This window comes from Mixophyes fleayi, chromosome 4 (genome assembly GCF_038048845.1).
Source record: "Mixophyes fleayi isolate aMixFle1 chromosome 4, aMixFle1.hap1, whole genome shotgun sequence".
NCBI lineage: Eukaryota > Metazoa > Chordata > Amphibia > Anura > Limnodynastidae > Mixophyes > Mixophyes fleayi.
The window spans coordinates 125,501,743-125,523,296 of NC_134405.1; the positions used below are offsets into that span (position 1 = coordinate 125,501,743).

Sequence of the window (21,554 nt, forward strand, 5' to 3'; positions counted from 1 at the left end):
GCAGCCGTATGTGTAGTGTAATGCAGATCTGTTGAAGGTTTTTTATATATTTTATTGTGGTGCCCAGTGCCCACTCCTCTACGCAGTCCAGATACATTTATTGGTGCGAATCATAAAAGTTCAGGGTTTTTAATATATATTGTGGTGACCCACTCCTCTACGCAGTCCAGGTACATTTATTGGTGCGAATCATAAAAGTTCAGGGTTTTTAATATATATTGTGGTGACCCACTCCTCTACGCAGTCCAGGTACATTTATTGGTGCGAATCATAAAAGTTCAGGGTTTTTAATAGATATTGTGGTGACCCACTCCTCTACGCAGTCCAGATACATTTATTGGTGCGAATCATAAAAGTTCAGGGTTTTTAATATATATTGTGGTGACCCACTCCTCTACGCAGTCCAGGTACATTTATTGGTGCGAATCATAAAAGTTCAGGGTTTTTAATATATATTGTGGTGACCCACTCCTCTACGCAGTCCAGGTACATTTATTGGTGCGAATCATAAAAGTTCAGGGTTTTTAATAGATATTGTGGTGACCCACTCCTCTACGCAGTCCAGGTACATTTATTGGTGCGAATCATAAAAGTTCAGGGTTTTTAATATATATTGTGGTGACCCACTCCTCTACGCAGTCCAGGTACATTTATTGGTGCGATTCATAAAAGTTCAGGGTTTTTAATATATATTGTGGTGACCCACTCCTCTACGCAGTCCAGGTACATTTATTGGTGCGAATCATAAAAGTTCAGGGTTTTTAATATATATTGTGGTGACCCACTCCTCTACGCAGTCCAGGTACATTTATTGGTGCGAATCATAAAAGTTCAGGGTTTTTAATATATATTGTGGTGACCCACTCCTCTACGCAGTCCAGGTACATTTATTGGTGCGAATCATAAAAGTTCAGGGTTTTTAATATATATTGTGGTGACCCACTCCTCTACGCAGTCCAGGTACATTTATTGGTGCGATTCATAAAAGTTCAGGGTTTTTAATATATATTGTGGTGACCCACTCCTCTACGCAGTCCAGGTACATTTATTGGTGCGAATCATAAAAGTTCAGGGTTTTTAATAGATATTGTGGTGACCCACTCCTCTACGCAGTCCAGGTACAATTATTGGTGCGAATCATAAAAGTTCAGGGTTTTTAAGATATTGTGGTGACCCACTCCTCTACGCAGTCCAGGTACAATTATTGGTGCGAATCATAAAAGTTCAGGGTTTTTAAGATATTGTGGTGACCCACTCCTCTACGCAGTCCAGGTACAATTATTGGTGCGAATCATAAAAGTTCAGGGTTTTTAAGATATTGTGGTGACCCACTCCTCTACGCAGTCCAGGTACAATTATTGGTGCGAATCATAAAAGTTCAGGGTTTTTAAGATATTGTGGTGACCCACTCCTCTACGCAGTCCAGGTACAATTATTGGTGCGAATCATAAAAGTTCAGGGTTTTTAATATATATTGTGGTGACCCACTCCTCTACGCAGTCCAGAAAGATACCTTGTTGCAACGTTTTGGACTAATAACTATATTGTGAGGTGTTCACAATACACTGTAAATTAGTGGAAATGCTTGTTATTGAATGTTATTGAGGTTAATAATAGCCTAGGAGTGAAAATAAGCCCAAAAACTTGATTTTTAAACTTTTTATGTTTTTTTCAAAAAAAATCCGAATCCAATACCTTAAATCCGAACCGAGACCTTTCGTCAAGTGTTTTGCGAGACAAATCCGAACCTCAAAAATAACGAAAATCCGGATCCAAAACACAAAACACGAGACCTCAAAAGTCGCCGGTGCACATCCCTAATAATTAACGGGTGTGGTCAAATACTTTTGTCCATATAGTGTATATGGTCAGCACTGAGGTGCACATACACTCCCAAATACCAAGAGTTGTCTCTGCAAATTAGAAGGTGTTGAATCATAAAGAGGCACACAAGTGCAAAGATTTAAAAGTGTAAATGTTACATCAAAGTCAAACGCAATTTGCAAATGTTGCCATTTTTCTCCATAAGCCTGTGTGCTTTGATGGAATGTGAGGCGCACAGTACTGCTAAAAAGCATTTTCCATTGCGCCTCAGTCGTTTATAAATTAGGCCTACTGTTTGGGTGTCAACGTACAGTTAAAGTACCTTAACCAGGTTTAGGCAACATGTATCTCCTGAGCTGGTGTAAAGAAAAATGTCATCAGATTGCCAGGTTATGTCGGAGCCTGTTTAAAGGCCAGAGACTATGCAAAAGATACTATACAAAAGATAAAATAATAAAACAGTTTCTTCAGGATTGCAAACATTTTTTTATAACTGCATGTTCACACGCAATGAAAAATAATGTAATAAAATGGAAATTTCAGAGATGTCAACAAAAAATGAAAGTTTTGCAGTGACCTTGGGCGTGGTTAAAACAACATGTAGGCATAGCTTCACATAGCCAATTTTATCTGTAATCAAATGAAATGTAGCCCCATGTGGCCAGGATTCAGCGAACACATATTCTAATAAACAATACAAAACCTCCCAACATTTGGGAATCTGGCATTGGGACAGGGGGCGTGGCCATATCACAATTGAAGAGTGGCCACACCCCTTAGTGCATGTCTAATGCTTTTAAAGCGCTATATGTCTCCTATTCTCCCCCCCTCCCCTGCAAACATCTCCATTGTCGTAAGCACCAGTCCGCATGTCACCCGTTCACCGCTACTCTACCATGCAAAGCAGCAGTGAATATACAATACTTCCCAAATTTCCCACCTGTGGGACATAGCTGTCCTGATCAGGATGGTGGAACAGAGCCCTCAAATTAGAACGGTCCTGCCTAAATTGGGGCGGTTGGCAGGTATGAATACACATTAGAGATAATTCTAGTGACATATATACAATATAGAGAATGTTCTAATTACCTTTATATAATAAAGAAAGCATCATATTGACCAGTCTCTTCACTATGAGAAATGCTTGAAAGCCAAAATAACAACAACACTGGTCCTGGCTCTTTGTATGGTAAATAGCACTGGCCATCCACTGATCAGAAAGCCAGATCCCTGATTGGTGAATGACCAGTGGCCAATTCCTGACAGAGCCGCTGCTTTTGCAAAGTCATCAGAGTGTGTGTATGAAGAGGGGCAGACTGGGTGGGGGGCGGGGGGGGGGGGGGATTTGTCCCCCGCCTCATAAAATCTAGGAGATTCTTGAGAAAGGTGTGAGACAAGGAGACAGGAGCTCAGATGCAGGAGACTCCCAAAAAATCTGGTAGAATCCACAGGTTTAAATTTAACAGTGAGGCTTATTATTGATTGTAAAGCTATGTGAAAGCAAGGTTTCGTACTTCAAATCAAATATGCTTGAAAACTATAATTTTTTTCTTATTGTTTCAGGAAGACATGGTGTTTATGGAAAGACAAGGCCAGCATATTGTAGCGGAGAGATCAAATATACAACGTAAAGCAAGTGACTTACAGAGACAATTAGAAATTACGAATAAAGAGATGAAGAGATTTAAAGACATGCAGAAATTTCAAATACAGCAGCAGAGTGAAGACTTTGAAAGAGAAAAGGTAAATAAGTCAAAAATGTATTTTTTAATTAAATTAATTTCTGGCAAATTATGAATTACAATTAGAACTTTTTTCAGAAAAAACAGATGTCAATAGTATTACTTGTGACTTTCTGTAATGGATCCATTTACCAATCTAAGTGGCTATATTACAGCTTTCACTGTATTGGCTTTGTTAACTCATCGAACAGGTATAGGTTTTTTTATTTGCATTTCATTGAGGTGAGCATGCCTTTCACAATACTTTTTAGCCTAAATATTATGAGGCTCATTGAATTGGATATAGGTGTTTTTTTTTTAAGATATACACTCCTGTACCGCACATGCACACTAAAAACACGTACCCATAAGCCTGTACATATATTTTTGTGTTCCGTTAACTTGCATCTCCTTATGCCAGGAGGAGGTTGAATGGGTGCAGGCAAGCATAGGGTGAGTGCAGCAAGGGGGTGTTCATGTAATTGCAACACAATACATGTACATACATCTGTAGATACACCTTTTGGGAGGTGTATCTCTTGCGGGTGCTAGAAGTCAGGTGCAGCGGTACACAATGATAATGATGACTATCAGCAGCAGTGATTGGCTGATTGCATACTGACCCCGCCAGCCGACAGTATTTTTGATGCACACAAGCAGATCTGTTTCTTACACCAGTGGTTCCCAAAATGTGCGCCACGGCTCCCTGGGCTGCCCTGGTGCTGTCACAGGGGTGCTGCGGTCAGGGCACAAAAAAAACCAAAAAACAACTTACCAATCCGGCGGCACCCGAGACCCAGCATCCTCCTCCCTCCATATATTCAGTGAGAAGCAGCAGGACAGAAGAGGATGCTGGGTCCCGGGGTGCCGCCGCATTGGTAAGAAGATAGAAGAGAAGACAGAAGAAATAGAAGAAGGCCAAGTATGGTAAGTAAAGAAACGGAGGGGAAGGTGAAAGGAAACAGCAATAGAGGGGCAAAAGAATGAATGAGGGGGCAGAGTGAAAATGAAGAGGGGCAGACAGTGAGAATGAAGAGGGGCAGACAGTGTGTGGATGAAGAGGGGCCGACAGTGTGTGGATGAAGAGGGGCAGACAGTGTTTGGATGAAGATGAGCAGACAGTGTGTGAATGAAGAGGGGCAGACAGTGAGGATGAAGAGGGGCAGACAGTGTGTGGATAAAGAGGGGCAGAGTGTGTGGATAAAGAGGGACAGACAATGTGTGGATGAAGGGGGCACAGAGTGTGTGTGGATGAAGAGGGGCACAATGTGTGGATGAAGAGGGGCAGACAGTGTGTGGATGAAGAGGGGCAGACAGTGTTGGATGAAGAGGTGCAGAGTGTGTGGATGAAGAGGGGTAGACAGTGTGTGGATGAAGAGGGGCAGACAGTGTGTGGATGAAGAGGGACAGACAGTGTTTGGATGAAGGGGGCACAGAGTGTGTGTGGATGAAGATGGGCACAGAGTGTGTGGATGAAGGGGCACAGAGTGTGTGGATGAAGGGGCACAAAGTGTGTGGATGAAGGGGCACAGTGTGTGGATGAAGATGGGCAGACAGTGTGTGGATGAAGAGGGGCAGACAGTGTGTGGATGAAGAGGGGCAGACAGTGTGTGGATGAAGAGGGGCAGAGTGTGTGGATGAAGAGGGGCAGACAGTGTGTGGATGAAGAGGGGCAGACAGTGTGTGGATGAAGAGGGACAGACAGTGTTTGGATGAAGGGGGCACAGAGTGTGTGTGGATGAAGGGGCACAGAGTGTGTGGATAAAGGGGCACAAAGTGTGTGGATGAAGGGGCACAGTGTGTGGATGAAGATGGGCAGACAGTGTGTGGATGAAGAGGGGCAGACAGTGTGTGGATGAAGAGGGGCAGAGTGTGTGTATGAAAAGGGGCAGACAGTGTGTGGATGAAGAGGAGCAGACAGTGTGTGAATGAAGAGGGGCAGACAGTGAGGATGAAGAGGGGCAGACAGTGTGTGGATAAAGAGGGGCAGAGTGTGTGGATAAAGAGGGACAGACAATGTGTGGATGAAGGGGGCACAGAGTGTGTGTGGATGAAGAGGGGCACAGAGTGTGTGGATGAAGGGGCACAGAGTGTGTGGATGAAGGGGCACAAAGTGTGTGGATGAAGGGGCACAGTGAGTGGATGAAGATGGGCAGACAGTGTGTGGATGAAGAGGGGCAGACAGTGTGTGGATGAAGAGGGGCAGACAGTGTGTGGATGAAGAGGGGCAGAGTGTGTGGATGAAGAGGGGCAGACAGTGTGTGGATGAAGAGGGGCAGACAGTGTGTTGATGAAGAGGGACAGACAGTGTTTGGATGAAGGGGGCACAGAGTGTGTGTGGATGAAGAGGGGCACAGAGTGTGTGGATGAAGGGGCACAGAGTGTGTGGATGAAGGGGCACAAAGTGTGTGAATGAAGGGGCACAGTGTGTGGATGAAGATGGGCAGACAGTGTGTGGATGAAGAGGGGCAGACAGTGTGTGGATGAAGAGGGGCAGAGTGTGTGTATGAAGAGAGTGTGAGGATGAAGCGGGGCAGACAGTGTGTGGATGAAGAGGGACAGTGTGTGGATGAAGGGGGCACAGAGTGTGTGTGGTTGAAGAGGGGCACAGAGTGTGTGGATGAAGGGGCACAGAGTGTGTGGATGAAGGGACACAGTGTAAAGGTGAAGGGGCACAGTGTGATGATTTTTTGTACATGTTGTTGTTTTATTTTATTTGATCTTATTCCTCTTAATATTAGCTGTAAATTATTCTTTGACAGAAATATAATTGAAAACAATATATGAAAATATTATTTTCCCTTGGATTTATGTATATTATTTTTGCAAACAACTTACTAAGTATTTATGTCCTGACCTAAATACTTATTACGTTATATTGACTCAAATACTTTAAATACGGGACTGCTCGGTAATTATTTTGGATGGGTGCCTTGAAAGAATTATGGAGACTCTAAGGGTGCCGCAAACTGAAAAGATTTGGGAACCACTGTCTTACACAAAAAAAGTCCAACACTAAATGAACCCTCAAAGTGTATCATGAGCACCATGGTTGATTAGGTTCCAATTTCAATACAGTGTGGGCTCAAACATAAGGTGTATTTTGATTGTTTCTATCTGCAATTGTTTTTGTTTTGCCAAAATCATCAATCAATCCAGGCTGGATAGCACAAGGGATGTTATAAGTAGAACTTTAAAGAGGGGAAAACTCCATGCAGGATTGTTTTAATTAAAAGAAACCTATATACACAGGACCAGCAATGTTGTACTTTCCACTTATTCCATAGGCTCCCACAGATCAGTAATTACAGGTGAAACAGACAGTAATAGAAGTCTATAATACTATTACAATGACAAAAATTTTCTTTGCGGTTATTAATCAGATATTTTTACAATTGCAGGCAGTTGTAATTCTTAAGAAGCATTTGCACAGCTCGATACATTATCCTTAGATTCATATACATTAACTGAAAGTGACATCTGCTGGCTTTAAGAAAGCAATACACTGTGTAATAATACATTAACATGTGTAACAACACTATTTGAATACTGCAGATAAATATACCTTTATCATTTCAATAAGAGAGACTGGCAACATTCATTATTATCTTCATTTATAACTGTTTGAATATATTTTCTTACAGAAAGAGCTACTTGAGACTATTTCATTAAAGGATGATGCAATCATAGAAGCTAAAAGTAAGAATTTTGTGAGTTTTAAACATTTTACTTTTAAAGGACTCTACAGAATTTTTTTTAAAAACAATATCTTTCCAATGCACACATACAAATGTTCACTAAGGGCCTAATATATGTCACATTGTGTCTACACTTGTTGTATAAACTATTGCTACCAATATATAGTATTTTATACATTAAGAAGAAATAATCACAGAAAATGATGAGAGAGGAGCGTGGACATATGAAGTGAGAGGAGTTTGGAGTACAGAAACAAACTTGGAGTGTTGGGGGAGAAATTAACTGAGTGAAAGAGTGGTGGAGGAAAATGTATTGAGGGTGCTCAGAGAAAAACATTTGAGGTGCAGGGTGCTGCATGAGACTCAAATTGATGGTGCTTGGGTAGAAATTAATTGTGTACCAGGGTTATGGGGGTGAAATCTTTTGAGGGTTTACAGAGAAATAAACTGAAGCGGAGGTTGCTGGCCAGAAATTAATTCAAGGGCAGTATACTCAGGGATAAGAGAATTGAAGGGAGAGAATTTAATTAAAGGTGTTTGAGAATGAATTGAAGTTGCTGGAGGAGGAATGAATTGAAGGCAGTGTGGTGGGGGAGAAACTGATGTGGAGGGTGCTGCGGAGGGGGGGGTAATCAAATTTAAAGGGTGACGAGACATGATGTGACCTGGGAAGCATGAATAGACCTGAGTGCATTAATTGCTCAGAGGAGGTGGGCATGAATTGACCTTAGGACACTGATTGGCAGGAGGGCATAAATTGATCTGGGCAGGGTAGTGAGAGCATTCAATGATTTAGAGGGGGGGCATGAATTGACTTGAGAGCATTATTTGATCTGGGGGAGACAATAAACTGATCTGGTTTCAGGGCCATGAATTGACCTTGGGGAGTGTGAACTGATCTGGGCAGCATAAATTAACCCTGTACAGAGGGTTTTTGACTAGCTGAGGCAGTGACTTACTCTGTGATCACAGGGGTGTGCCACTGTCTGTGCAAGTCAGAAGGACCTCTTGAAAGTAATAGGTATCCTTTGATGATCATTTAGAATTTGGTGAGTTGCGGTGCTGCTAGGTTGTGTCACCTAACACCACATACTGTATATTCAGGATAGCTGTCCGCCCCCTGTTACCTAAATGGCTGAGTAAAGAAAAAGGAAACATATCCGCACTAGGTAAATCCAAAACCATATATCCTATAATGAGTTCATCGATATATAACTCATTGCCCAGGGTATCTAAAATATAGATGAATCCCTGAGTCGTGCACCCTTGCACCAGAAATGCATCAATACTAAAAGAGAAAAAGAAGGTGACTAAATGAGGCACTCAGCGGTATATGGCTTGATAGATATAAGCTAAATAAAACTTAAATTTTATTGAATATCATTAAAAATAAAAAATCATCTTAGTAACCAAAAAGCTAGCAAAATATTAAAAACAAGACAAACACAGTGAAATAAAATTGCAGATCAACTGCAAAAATGCTCTGTGGTCAGGTTCTTAGTAAATAATTTATGTCTGAATATAGCATTCACACTAATATAGGATTAGTGATATAAAGAGACTTATATCATTGTCTCTAAATAGGAAAAATGAAGGAGAATATATAGAGTTAATATCCCAAAATGAATAAAGTCTTACAGCAATGGCATGTATCTCGCTGTAGTTATAATTTATTCCTTATCCACTGTTCCTGTGATGGATAGTAAGCTGTCTAAAATCTCACAATAGTGATATAGCAATTAAAGTCTAATATAGAGACAATATATGGACAATTGGGGTGGCATGCAAGAAAAAAAAACAATGCAGAGGTGTGGGCCGATGATTATCAGCAGCAGTACCACAGGTCTTTGCAGCAGCCCTCAGTCACCAGAATATGATAAGCCTACTGACGGATGTATCTGCAGATCTGCATGAGACGTATTTGCGTTAACATGCCCTTACTGTACTCAGACTCTGTTTCCCTACTCCTTCCCTCCCCCATTTTGCCTCTTCAGGTGTAAGGAGGATTTATACTACCAAGCTGGCTTGCTGCTATTAATCTATGTGATTAGCGGCTAACGAGTATAATAGAGTACACTCAATTGGTATGAATCTATGACTAGGAGTTCCTATAGTGGGTCTCTGCTGCTAAATATCAGCAGGGATCCGTAATTAAGGCTGATAAATAAGGCACTGTTGAATGGGATAGATCTATGGTTCAGATAAACTATTTGGTACGAATAAACCCTTTAATCCCTTAATTGGTGTCTATAAACCAAAATTCCTAGTTATCACTTCGATAGGTATAACTTAATAATGAATAGAAGCTAAAGACTTATAATGCCTTTCTATTATTTGGTTGTAATAGGCTGGTTTCTAAATGCTCCTGGTAGAATCAACCTAAGATCTAGCTACTAACAGGCCTCTCTAGATGTGGAATCATTGTACACTAATATCCCTCACCATCTAGGCATCAAGGCTGTACGTTACTTTCTCAATATGGAGAAACAGAACAACATCAATGAGTTTCTTGTACAACTATTACAATTTGTTTTAACCAAAAATTACTTTATATTCGAAGATAAATTCTTCTTGCAGATACAGGGGACAGCCATGGGTACAGCCTGTGCTCCCACCTATGCCAATTTATTTCTGGGCTGGTGGGAAAGGGAATATGTATTTTGTGCTCAGAATGAAGAATATACAAATCATGTAATACTATGGCTATGCTACATTGATGACGTTTTAATACTATGGGACGGTCAGGATTCTCTTTTTCAAGATTTTGTTAAGATTCTGAATATTAACGAGTATAACTATTATACTCGTTAGCCGCTAATCACATAGATTAATAGCAGCAAGCCAGCTTAGTAGTATTCTACCTTTTTAACTGAATTATTACAGGTTTCAATATCACATTCATCATTTTTAATATTTCGCTGTGACAATTTTTAATATAATCAACAATAAAGTTTATTTGTTTTTATAATACCAATATATCACAACCATTTGTATAAAAGAGTGCCCACAAAATACTATTCCTTTCTTTCTTTCTCTCTTTTTCTAATATTAATAGCTGATACATAGTATTGGAGCACCTCCCCTATATGATTAAACATTATTTACGTAATTGACCTTCAAGGGGTTTAAAGCTTGGTGCGGTGTAAAATCGATTGTGTTCTGTAAGGAGGATTTACACAGTTTTATGACTGTATGTACATGTTCAATGAATAGACCTTGACAGAACTCAGAAGTATACTCTTTTGCAGCTGTGATCAGCAAGTGGCAAAAGTATAACACTATTTGCCACGGCACCTCCTTATCAGAGCAGCTGTCCCAGGATGACTTAATTTGATAAATAGATCAACTATTACTCTCTTATCGCTGCGAGTGGCATTGTGTGCCAAACAAGAAAACACATAAACAATTAAAGTATACTGGTCCCTGACTTTCAAAACCCCCCACAGTATTCACTTGACCCTGTTAGCTGTGTAGAATCACTCTATCAATTGATGTGGCAATGCATAATCACTCTGCATAATAGCCAGCTTCATGTAGAATGCACCATGCCATCAGATAACAATGTTAAGTTTATTGTGATAACAAAATGTATCGCAACTAATATCAATTTAGTGGAACACTTTCAAAGGTCTTCACGTCCATGCCTCCACTAGGTCACCAACTGGCTGAAACATTGGCACACTCTGCTTGACACTTTTGTAGGTTAAACTTCACTTTTGATTGAAGACCTGTGAGTGTATATAAATACATATTTTAGATTACACAAACAAATTACCTTCCTTCTCTCCCCAACAGCTTACTCGTCTTGTCCTTTTCTATTCCCCTCCACTTTCTAGCTCTTCCCTCCTCTTTCACTGACTTTACTGTGGTATTATTATAATACCAGTATATCGTCCACCCCTATAACACAGGTGACAAGCAGCAACCAAATCACCACAGCGCCTTGGGCTATGGCCCTGCTCACCCTGCCCCCTAGCCCACCCTTGTTCTTGTGTTTGACTGTAATAATAAGCCGTGCTGGGCCATGCCCCTCTAATGAAATAAAACACATAAGTAGGCAATTGCACATCTATTTTATCTAATCTTGAAAATGTAGCCTGCCAATCCAGTCATTTTCAACTTACCAGCAATGTCACATTTCTGGTACCAATATATGTATAAGACTTATAAATAGGGCTCCCATTATTTTTAAATGCAAAATTAGGGACATCCATTTGACCTAATATTTGCTCAGGCTATAATGCAAGCCGTACTTCTTTTTATACGACAGATAACTGTAAAATAACAGTTATAGGAGCCTATTGCTACATGTCCTGATAACTGTATGAATCAGGACTCTGATTTATGGAGAAAGCATTTCTGGTTGAAAAGCAGGACTGTCCTGGGAAAAACCAGGGCACATGAGAGCCCTACTTATCGAAGAAATACAAACATGGAAAATTACATTTTGCATACTGTAAATGGCAATGTATTGCAAGAGCAGCATGATTGTAGATCCAATTAAATTGTCTAATCCGAGCAGACAGTTTTTCATGATAGATAACATTTGATTCTATTTTGGTTACTATAAATGTGCTTGGGAGCAAATTATGTCTCTCTCAGACTAAAAGCCTGTCCCTGACCTGATTGTATATTTACACAGCTGCTACATTTCTGCTTGTTAGCCCATAAATGGATCTGATCTACTGTATGTCATAGTACGTTAACACTTTGCTGGCTCTGTTTGTCTGCATCATTTGTTGATCTAATGGTGCCAATCTATTTCCATGCATTTATTGTTCACAGTCAAAGGGGAAATCTGATCCTAATATTTCAATAACTATGAAAATCCGTATATAAAAAAAGACATTAAAGGACATTGACAGACAATGATGCGACTGAATTTACAATACAGACAAGGACATTTAGTACTGTATGAGAGAAACTATTCCAAACAACATTGAGATCAAACATTTTCTCACAGTTATCTGCACCAACAGTGCATTTTATATTTATATGAATGATCAGTACAATTTAAGAGATAAGTATATAGAACCTTATTTTCTGCATAATTGTATTTGACAACAGTGAACATTGCAATAATACTATTCAAATGAAAGAATTTCAGCTAAACGTATTTAAAGAATGTCATGTATAAAAAAACTCCAAAATAAACAGATCTTTGAACAGATAACAAATAACTAAAGTTATGTTTACATTTACTGTGCATTACAGCTGTATAGTTTCTTCTATATTCACACTTTTACACGCCAGCATTTAGTTAGCCGTTTTCTGGACACCTATGAATATTCATGAAAATGAGTGTGAGTGGACAGCCAATGTTCTGACAGTAGCAGAACATGCTGTGACATCATCAGGAGCCAGCTTAATTACATTGACTCTGATCACATGAAAACAGTGTCACAGGAACTTCTGCCTACACCTACTTCTGCAGCTAATTTAAATAATGCATATGGGCATTTGTGACTCATAGAGGGAGGAGCACAAATGTATAGATGATATTTCTTCTTCAATAAGTAATAACTGTTGTAATAATTGTGTTAGCTTTTTTAAAACTGCATGAAAATAACACAAGTCGCAAAGTTGGGGGTTGATTGCAGTGTTGATAACATTGACTGAATGGCAACCGTCAAATTATCTGCTACTCATATCTTCAGCACTAATATATTCAATGCAAATGTGGGACCACCCAATCCTGCTTTATGCTGCTTTTGAAGGTGGATTGATGACATAGCAAGAACCCCAAAGTATCTGTTGGTGGTGTTTACAAAAATATACACATTTGTTTTTAGTTCATTTTCTTGCAATTTCAATTTAAAAAATACTCACTTTTCTGCCATTTTTGGGTAGTTTTCTAGGAAAACTACACAAAAAATCAGTCTTCTGGAAGAAAAAAAAAGGTATAATTTATTTGGTTACTGCATAAACAAAATATTGATGCTGGAATGGGACCAGCCCACAAAGTAACAAAACAGGCTGAGCACAGGAGGGAGAAAGGCCTCAGTGCCGAATGGGGTTAATGAATATGGCTATGACAGATTATGAGTAATTTTCCATGTGCGAGTATAAGTGAGATTTGGCAGTAGTAAAGTTCTTTGGAGAAACGAAAAATCTCTCTTGTTTGGATTTTGAAAACTATATTATAATAAAATATTTTTCTTAATAGGAACTTTGTGTACAATGTGTATTACATCTAAGATAATTCAATATATTACAAAAGTAGATAAACATGTCTTTTTAATAAAAATAATGTTATGATTTATATATCTACAGATCAGTATGAAAGTTTGCAGCAACGTTTTCAGCATCTTGTCTCACTTATGGAGCAGTTTCAAAAAAATCAGTCAAAGCTTCTGGAAAAATTTTCTACCCAATCGTAAGTTGAAAATGAAGAAATAAAAAATTGTTATAGTGCTTGGTTTTTATGGACTTTGCACAGCTTTCTGTGTTCTGATTTTATTAATGAGCACTGAGTGCACCTTGATGTGTATATATATATATATATATATATATATATATATATATATATATATATGTTCATATGATCATATTTAATTTTTTTCTGCATTCCCTGCTTCACCATTACATTAAAGTATTTAGTGTCGTTTTACTTTTTAGCTTATCTAAAGTCTATACTTTTTTTTTTTTTCTTTAAAGGACTCAGTGCATGAATGTTATCAATATGATGAGTGAACTATGTAACAAAAGGATCAAGTTTCAAACAAAACCAGAGTTCACCAAGAAAAATGATTTAATTAATGGAGTTACAGTGCAGTCGGTTACTAAAATAACTGAAACTAAAGATTCTTCTCTAGTTCCACATCCTGAAGATACTTCTAATACAAATAAGAAATCTGAGATGGAAAGATTCCTTACTCTGCCGACTACAGATAGCCCTAGATTTCAGACAGGTAAGAGATACATTTTTGCAAATATATTTGAATCAAATATAATTATGAAGCAGAGAAAAAATATCTATCAATTACTGTCAACTTCAATCAGATGCACAGTGGTTGCCCAGAACAGCCATGATGGCTTCATAAGTTCACTGGTGTTTTGCAGACCCGCAATGTAATAGGGCACTAAACTTAAGCTGATATGATATAAAAGCATGTTTTTCAACATTCACAAATATACATGTTGCTAAGTTAGGGAAACTTAGTGACAGTGACCAAATGAAAGTATTCACATTTCATCTGAGGGCAAGCTAGAATCATGGTATTTTGCTTTGGGGCCTGGCGATTGAGTCTTAACAACCGCTAGTTCTCTACAATGGTTTTCATTTGGTTTAATAAACAGGAAGTCTTGAGTACAAAGGGTCACATACAAAGGAAAAATATAACTGTAATTTATTAACATTGTTCAAATCTGCACCAAACCCACATCAATAAATCAGATATTTGCTTTAATTGTCTACCTTGGACAATGCAGATAATACTAAAGTCTTATTGGCTGTTATACTATTAATGAAGATTTGCACCTTTTAGCAATTTTAGTAAATAATAAAGTGTTTTACAGTGTCCATATTTGCCAAAGGTACTCACAGGCAAGGGGACACAGGCACACACGGGCAAGGGGACAAAAGCACACACACAGGCAAGGGGACAAGGGGGCTGAGGCACACACGGGCAAGGGGACAGAGGCACACACGGGCAGGGGTACAGAGGTACACATGGGCAAGGAGACAGAGACATACACGGGCAAGGGAACAGAGGCACACATGGGTAAGGGGACAGGGGCATACATGGGCAAGGACACACATGCCCACACATGTGGCAGGGTGACAGAGGCACACATGGGCAGGGTGGCAGGAAAACAGAGGCACACATGGGCAGGGTGGAAGGGGGACACATGTGCAAGGGGACAGGTGGACAGAGGCACTGATGGGCAAGATACACATGGCAAGGGTACAGGGGGGCAAAAGCACACATGGGCAAAGGGACATTGGCACACATGGGCAGGGTGGCAGGAGGACAGAGGCACACATGGGCAAGTGGACAGAGGCACACTTGGGCAAGGTGGCAGGGGCACACATGGGCAGGTTGGCAGGGAGACAGTGGCACACATGGGCAAGGGGACAGAGGAACACATGGGCAGGGTGACAGGGGGACAGAGGCACACATGGGCAAGGGGACAGAGGCACACATGGGCAAGGAGACAGAGGCACACATGGGCAAGGTGGCAGGGGGACACATGGGCAGGGTGGCAGGGGGACAGAGGTACCCGTGATAGTGCTGTCATGTTGCATTGCTTTTGATGTAACACATACACAACTCTACTTACCTTACACTCCAAGTGTCTTCAATTTCTAAGTCCAGTAAGCTGAACAGAGCTGACCCTTTTGTCACTTTAATTGCTACCACAGCACCTCCCCTGCTGGACTTTCAGCTCTCTGGGTTTCCTTCAGGCTGCAGCTGAGTGTAGCAAGGACAAATATTAATTGGGTGCACTGGCTGCACACACAATTGAGCTTCTGCTGAAGTCCCGCTTCTGAAGCTGTCTCCAACATTGCAGAATCTCCCATCCTTTCCCTGGTTCACAGATCCCTCGATGAGCCAGTAGCGGTACTCCCGCAACTGCTGACACCTGGAGCGCCTGCATTTACTCAGCGCCTATGTCGCCCTGATTGGACACCATTGCTCCTTCATAAGTTCCTCTGTGGGAGGAGAATAGCTAGGCAGCAGTGAGGAGAGGGTTCATTGCTGCGCTGCTGTGGAATGACTCAATTACAGATTCTGGGTCTTGAGATGTGCGGCGGCTAGTAGCATTGGAGGTCACTTAATTATGCCTGAGGCTGCCGCTAACATTACGTGGACTGATAATGTCTCATTCAGAGACATTATTAACATTTATATCTGGCCCCAGTGGCGCCCCCAGAGCAAGGCACCCTAGACAGCTGCCTAACGCTGCCTAATGGAAGCGTCGGCCCTGAGTGGTTGACTGCAGGACTCATCTAGCCTGAAGCCAGCTGAAATTTCAGTCAGTGCCTTTAATCCCCCTCTTTTTTGCCTCTCCAGCAGTACTTACACCAGAACTTCATCAGGAATCATTAGTACAAATGAGAACTGAAAAGAGCTACAATGTCAAAATGGTAGGGGTTCCAGGGAGGGGAGCTGCACTGATGGGTTACAGAGAGTGTTGTGTGATTTCCCCTGGAAAAAAAACCCCCTATAACTGTGCTCACATTAGATTAAGCAATTTAACTATACACATAGAATAGCTTTTGCACTCTTAGCATAGATGAATATTACTAACTATATCTGAAATCAGGTACACTAACAATGATTTTTGCAGTCAGCAAAAACTAGTAATGATTGTATATAATTTTAGATGACAAACAAAGCAGCCTGAATGTCAAACAGGAATTGCAAGCATCAGAATATGAAGACAAAAGCACAACGGGCACTGGGGATGACCAAGAGGATGTTAGAGCACAGGAGGAAATATACAGAACAGGAGAGGAAAAAGTAATGAAATCACAAAAGAAAAAGTCTCAAGAAGGTGGAAATGATGATGAAATTACTGGTATAAATGAAACTGAAGATATTTTTCTAGCTCCACATCCTGGAGATGTTTTTGTTACACTTTTACAGTCAGGTAAGAATTGAATTCTTAAAAAATTTTGTAACACATAATAATGATACAAAGAAAATATATTCTATGAATTACTGTTATAGCAATTTAGATGCACAATCAGGGGTTACTGGTGATATCCATACCAGAGATGTAATAGGATGCTAAACCTAAATTGATCATATATGAAAATATGACTTGCAACGTTCACAATTGTATATGTCATATTTGCTCAACACTGACCCAAAAAAATAAATAAAATAAATATATATATTCCTGGAATACAAAGTAAAACATAAGGTCACATTCATAAAATATTAGAGAGAGTTATTTATTAACATTGTTCAAAGGTGCAAATCTGCACTAAACCCACAGAAACCAATAAGATTTTTTATTTCATTATTTAACTTGCACAATACAGATAATACTGATGTCTGATTGGCTGCTATGATATTAATGATAATTTGCACATATGGTTATTTACTAAAATTGTTCAAAAGTGTCTTACAGTATTACATTTATCCTTCATTCCAAGAAGTCAATGAAAGATGTGCAAATATATTTGTGAATACTACTGATAACCTACAGACAACATGCAGTTTAGGCTTGTGTTACATCAAAATGGCTAATGCTACTAAATACAAGGGCTACATTTAAGGTGATTGATTTGTGAAAACCGATAAGCTAAAAATTCAATAATATATAAAGAAGGTTTTCTGAAATTAAAAAAGAGTGGGGGGAGCTGACACAGTGGCTGAAATGACAGCCAGCTCCTGACCGTATGACTGCCGAATACCAGTATCGGACCTGCTATAATTGCAATCATACTTGCTTACTCTCCTGGAATGTTGCAGATGCAACATTTCATTGCAGAAACAGGGCCAAAATTATGTGATTTGTGGCACCACTCCCTATTGCATTTGCCACTTGAACTCCCCTTCAGGACAGTGCTGTGTAGACTTCCCTCCAAAACTGTAAAACCCATTTAAATGTGCTCATTTTGGAATAATCATTTTGACTATACACAGAGAATAGATTTTGCACTAGTAAGATATGTACATATTACCAGGGGCGGGCTGGGCTGGGGGGCAGGGCACATGCCACCTGGACCGGATAGAAAAAGTCTATTTTGGGCCGGTGGAGCGACCGGCCCAAGTCTGTTGCTTGGTGGCTGGCCCCTCCTCCGGGACCAGCCACCTTCTTTATTGGCCACAAATCCTCCTGATCCAGCCCCCCTGAGAGCTCAGCTGTCACATGGGATGTGCAACACGGGACAGGTGCAAACAGCGCGCTCGGTGGGAATAAGCTAAGTGTGTGTGTGTGATGTTAGTATAAGTGTTATGTTAATATTGTGTGCGCGCCGCTATTTTAATAGTGTGTGTGTGTGTGTTTGGGCTAATATGTTAATACAGTGTGTGTGTGTGTGTGTGTGGGAGCCACTATGTTAATACAGTGTGCGTGTGTGTGTCTGTGTGAGTGGGACCACTATATTAATACATTGTGTGTTTGTGAGTGGGGGCCACTATGTTAATAAATTGTGTGAGAGTGGGGGCCACTATGTTAATATTGTGTGTGTGGGTGGGGGCCACTATGTTAATACAGTGTGTGTGTGTGTGTGTGTGTGTGTCTGTGTGTCTGTGTGTGTGTCTGTGTGAGTGGGGCCACTATATTAATACATTGTGTGTGTGTGTGTGTGTGGGAGCCACTATGTTAATACAGTGTGTGTGAGTGTGTGTGTGAGGGCCACTATGTTAATACAGTGTGTGTGTGTGTGTGTGTATGTGGGGGGGGGCACTATGTTAATACAGTGCATGTGTGTGGGGGGCACTATGTTAATAATACATTGTGTGTGTGTATGCGTGGGGGCCACTATGGTAATATAGTGTATGAGGTGTAGGAGGTAGGCTATTTAATGGTGGAGTGCATATGGGGAGGTAATTATTTAATGAATTGTATTTTATTTGTCAGGCAATTTAATTTATTTGTGGGGATATTTCATTTAATAGTGGGACCAATTAATTTAAGGTTAGGTGACAGGACCTTTAATTTAATGCAGGGGTGGTTTGGGGATATTAATTGAATATGGGACTGATTATGGGAAGGAGGGCTATTTATTAAATATGAATATGAATTATTTAATCCCGGGGATGGTTGTGGGAAATGGTTATATTTCTTAAACGTAAGTGCTATTTAATTTATTGCTGGGGCTGTTTGGAGGGAGAGAAATTGGTTTATTTATTAAATGGGCATACTATTAATTTAATGTTGGGGCTGATTGGATGGAAATAGCTATATTTATTATATTTGTTTGATATTTAATGTCACAGTTGGTTTGAGGGAAATAGATCTATTTAGCAAATGTGAATATTATCATTTTAATGTTGGGGCTGGAGGGAGGCCTAATTATAAAAAGTGGGTGCTATTGATTTAACTAAGGAGCTGGTTGGAGTTTTTTTAATTTTTATGTACCCATTTTTTTTCCAAATAGGGCATCCAACAATCCAGAATTCAGACAAGCAGCAAATGAGCTAAAGAAACCAGCAGCCACAAGTGGTGAAAGTGACAAGAACAGGTAGGAGAGAGCAGGACAGACTTTCAACTGTCCTGAATATGGTGGGCCAGTACCGAATTTGGGTGACTGTTTCGCTTAGGACAGTTGGGAGGTATGTCCCACTTCACAGTGTACTGTTCGTGAAGGCAGAACTGTGGGCACCTAACAGAAATGCACACAGTATTGCCTGTGTATTTGTTTAAAATGATACCAAAGTTACATCATAGGGATTACTCTGTCTAAAGTGCCCTGTGCCCCCCAGAGCCTTAATCCAGTTCTGGGCCAGGGTGTCAGATTGACACCTAGTTCTCCACTGCTCCTCCCAGTACCACCCCTAATATTATTTGGTTTAGGTTAACTCTGAAACAATTAATAACCCTGTTGGTATATAGGGCAAAGGAAAAACAAGCCCTTTGCTGGCATTTGATAAATTCCATTATAATCAGCCAGCTATGTAAAAAATTAAAAGGTGCTGTAGGAAGAAGAAACATATAAAATAAAATACAATATAAAGTGAGGTTTGCTTTTTGTTGCATTATTTATTTTTATTATTTAAGATTTTTCATTTATAAATATATATTGTACCAAAAAACACCCTTTAAGAATGGGCCGCTACTTATGGGCTAGTGCACTGTGCTTGCCCCCCAGGCTAAAGTCTGCCAGTCCCAGCATATTATTAACTATATATGAAAAAAGTAACACTAACACTCATTTTTGAAGCAAGCACCAAATAGTAATGATTCCTTAATGTATTTAATTTTAGATGACAGACAAAGCAGCCAAAAGGGGAAACAGGCATTCCAAGCATTGGGGTCTGAAGCCAAGAATATTGCAAGCACTGGGAATGATCAAGAGGTTGTTACAACACAGGAGAAAATATACAGCCCAGACGAGAAGAAGGTGCTTAGATCACAAAAGAAAGAGCCTCAAGAAGGTGAAAATGATAATGATATGGCCAGTGAAAAATCAGTATTAAAAGAAATATTACACATTACAAATAATACTGCGGAAGGTCAAAAACAGACCCTACAGCAACTAAGGAAAAATAATGAAAAGATTCCAGATTCAGTTCAGACCTTGGAATCAAGCAAAAGTAACCAAACTCAGGTTGGAAAAGCCAACTACTCTGTAGACAACAGTGAAGGTGAAGTAACTGCTTTCAAAAATCAAAGTCTACAGCAAACTAATAAAATCAACAAAGCAACTAACAGAAATATCTTTGTAAATAAGGATGTTGCTGATGAAACAAAAGTAAACACTACATTGCCAGAAGATCAGTACCCAAATGAAGAGATCAGAGGAAAAACTTTGAAAGTTAATGTAAAATCCCAGAAATCGACCCCAGGGAAAATAGAGACATCAGTTGAAGATTTTAAAATAGAAGAAACTGAAACTGTTTGGGAAGAAAATGACAAACAAGATGTATAACATATTTTGGAACTGCCTTAAAAGGATGAAGCCCAGAATGGTAAAAGAAATTCGGACTAGTCGGCAAGACATATAAAAAAAAAATCAGCCCAAATATAAGCCAATAAGATTGACTGTTAAATTGTGTTTGTTTTTATTCTCAAGATAAGTGGTCAAAGTGGGATGGTCTGCAGTGATATGCCATACTGCCACTTCTCCTACTGCCTTCATTGTAAAAATATCAAATTCCACTCACTTACATTTTTCACTTCCACCACTGCTTAAGATGTCTGTAATGGTCAGTTCAAAACATTTTATATGTCCAAAAATAATGCAATAAATATTTATGTATAAATCCCAATGACATGCAGGTGTTTAAAGTTAGCGACCAGGTAGTCAGCATCTAAATGTTACATCTTGTTACTGAAGAAGCTGCACCGTGTGTCCAGACCTCTCATTGGAGGGTATTTGGCATACTAAGCCAAGCCTGTAATTATACATCTAAATGTAAGGAGAATGCTGTTTAGGTGAAGTTTATCCCTTCATAAGTCAGTAGGCCTGTTCTGTTTGTCCTTGTCCCTAGGCCTCAATCTTTTAGGTTGGTAGATGTTGTGTCTACTCTGGTGAAAAAGAAAGCAGAAAAAATTGAGAGAATAGTATAAACTGTTAATTACCTCCAGGCTCCCAGTGTTATTCTGGTTTTCAGAGAGTAATGTGAAACATTTTCTTACCCTCATCACACACATTGATTGTACAGTAAAGCACTAGAAAAATGTATAA

General features: G+C 39.7%; 1 protein-coding gene across 1 annotated transcript in view; it reads left to right on the forward strand.

Moving 5' to 3' along the window:
• Window positions 1-21,135, forward strand: part of LOC142150741 (uncharacterized) — a 53,510-nt gene extending 32,375 nt beyond the window's left edge. Inside the window, exons 4-9 of the mRNA XM_075205935.1 lie at window positions 3,388-3,567; window positions 7,190-7,244; window positions 13,517-13,619; window positions 13,901-14,154; window positions 16,574-16,840; window positions 20,131-21,135. Of these exons, the coding sequence (XP_075062036.1) occupies window positions 3,388-3,567; window positions 7,190-7,244; window positions 13,517-13,619; window positions 13,901-14,154; window positions 16,574-16,840; window positions 20,131-20,795 (1,524 nt within the window). The 3' untranslated portion in view covers window positions 20,796-21,135. The remainder of the gene's footprint in view (window positions 1-3,387; window positions 3,568-7,189; window positions 7,245-13,516; window positions 13,620-13,900; window positions 14,155-16,573; window positions 16,841-20,130) is intronic.
• The last annotated feature ends 419 nt before the right edge of the window (window positions 21,136-21,554 follow it).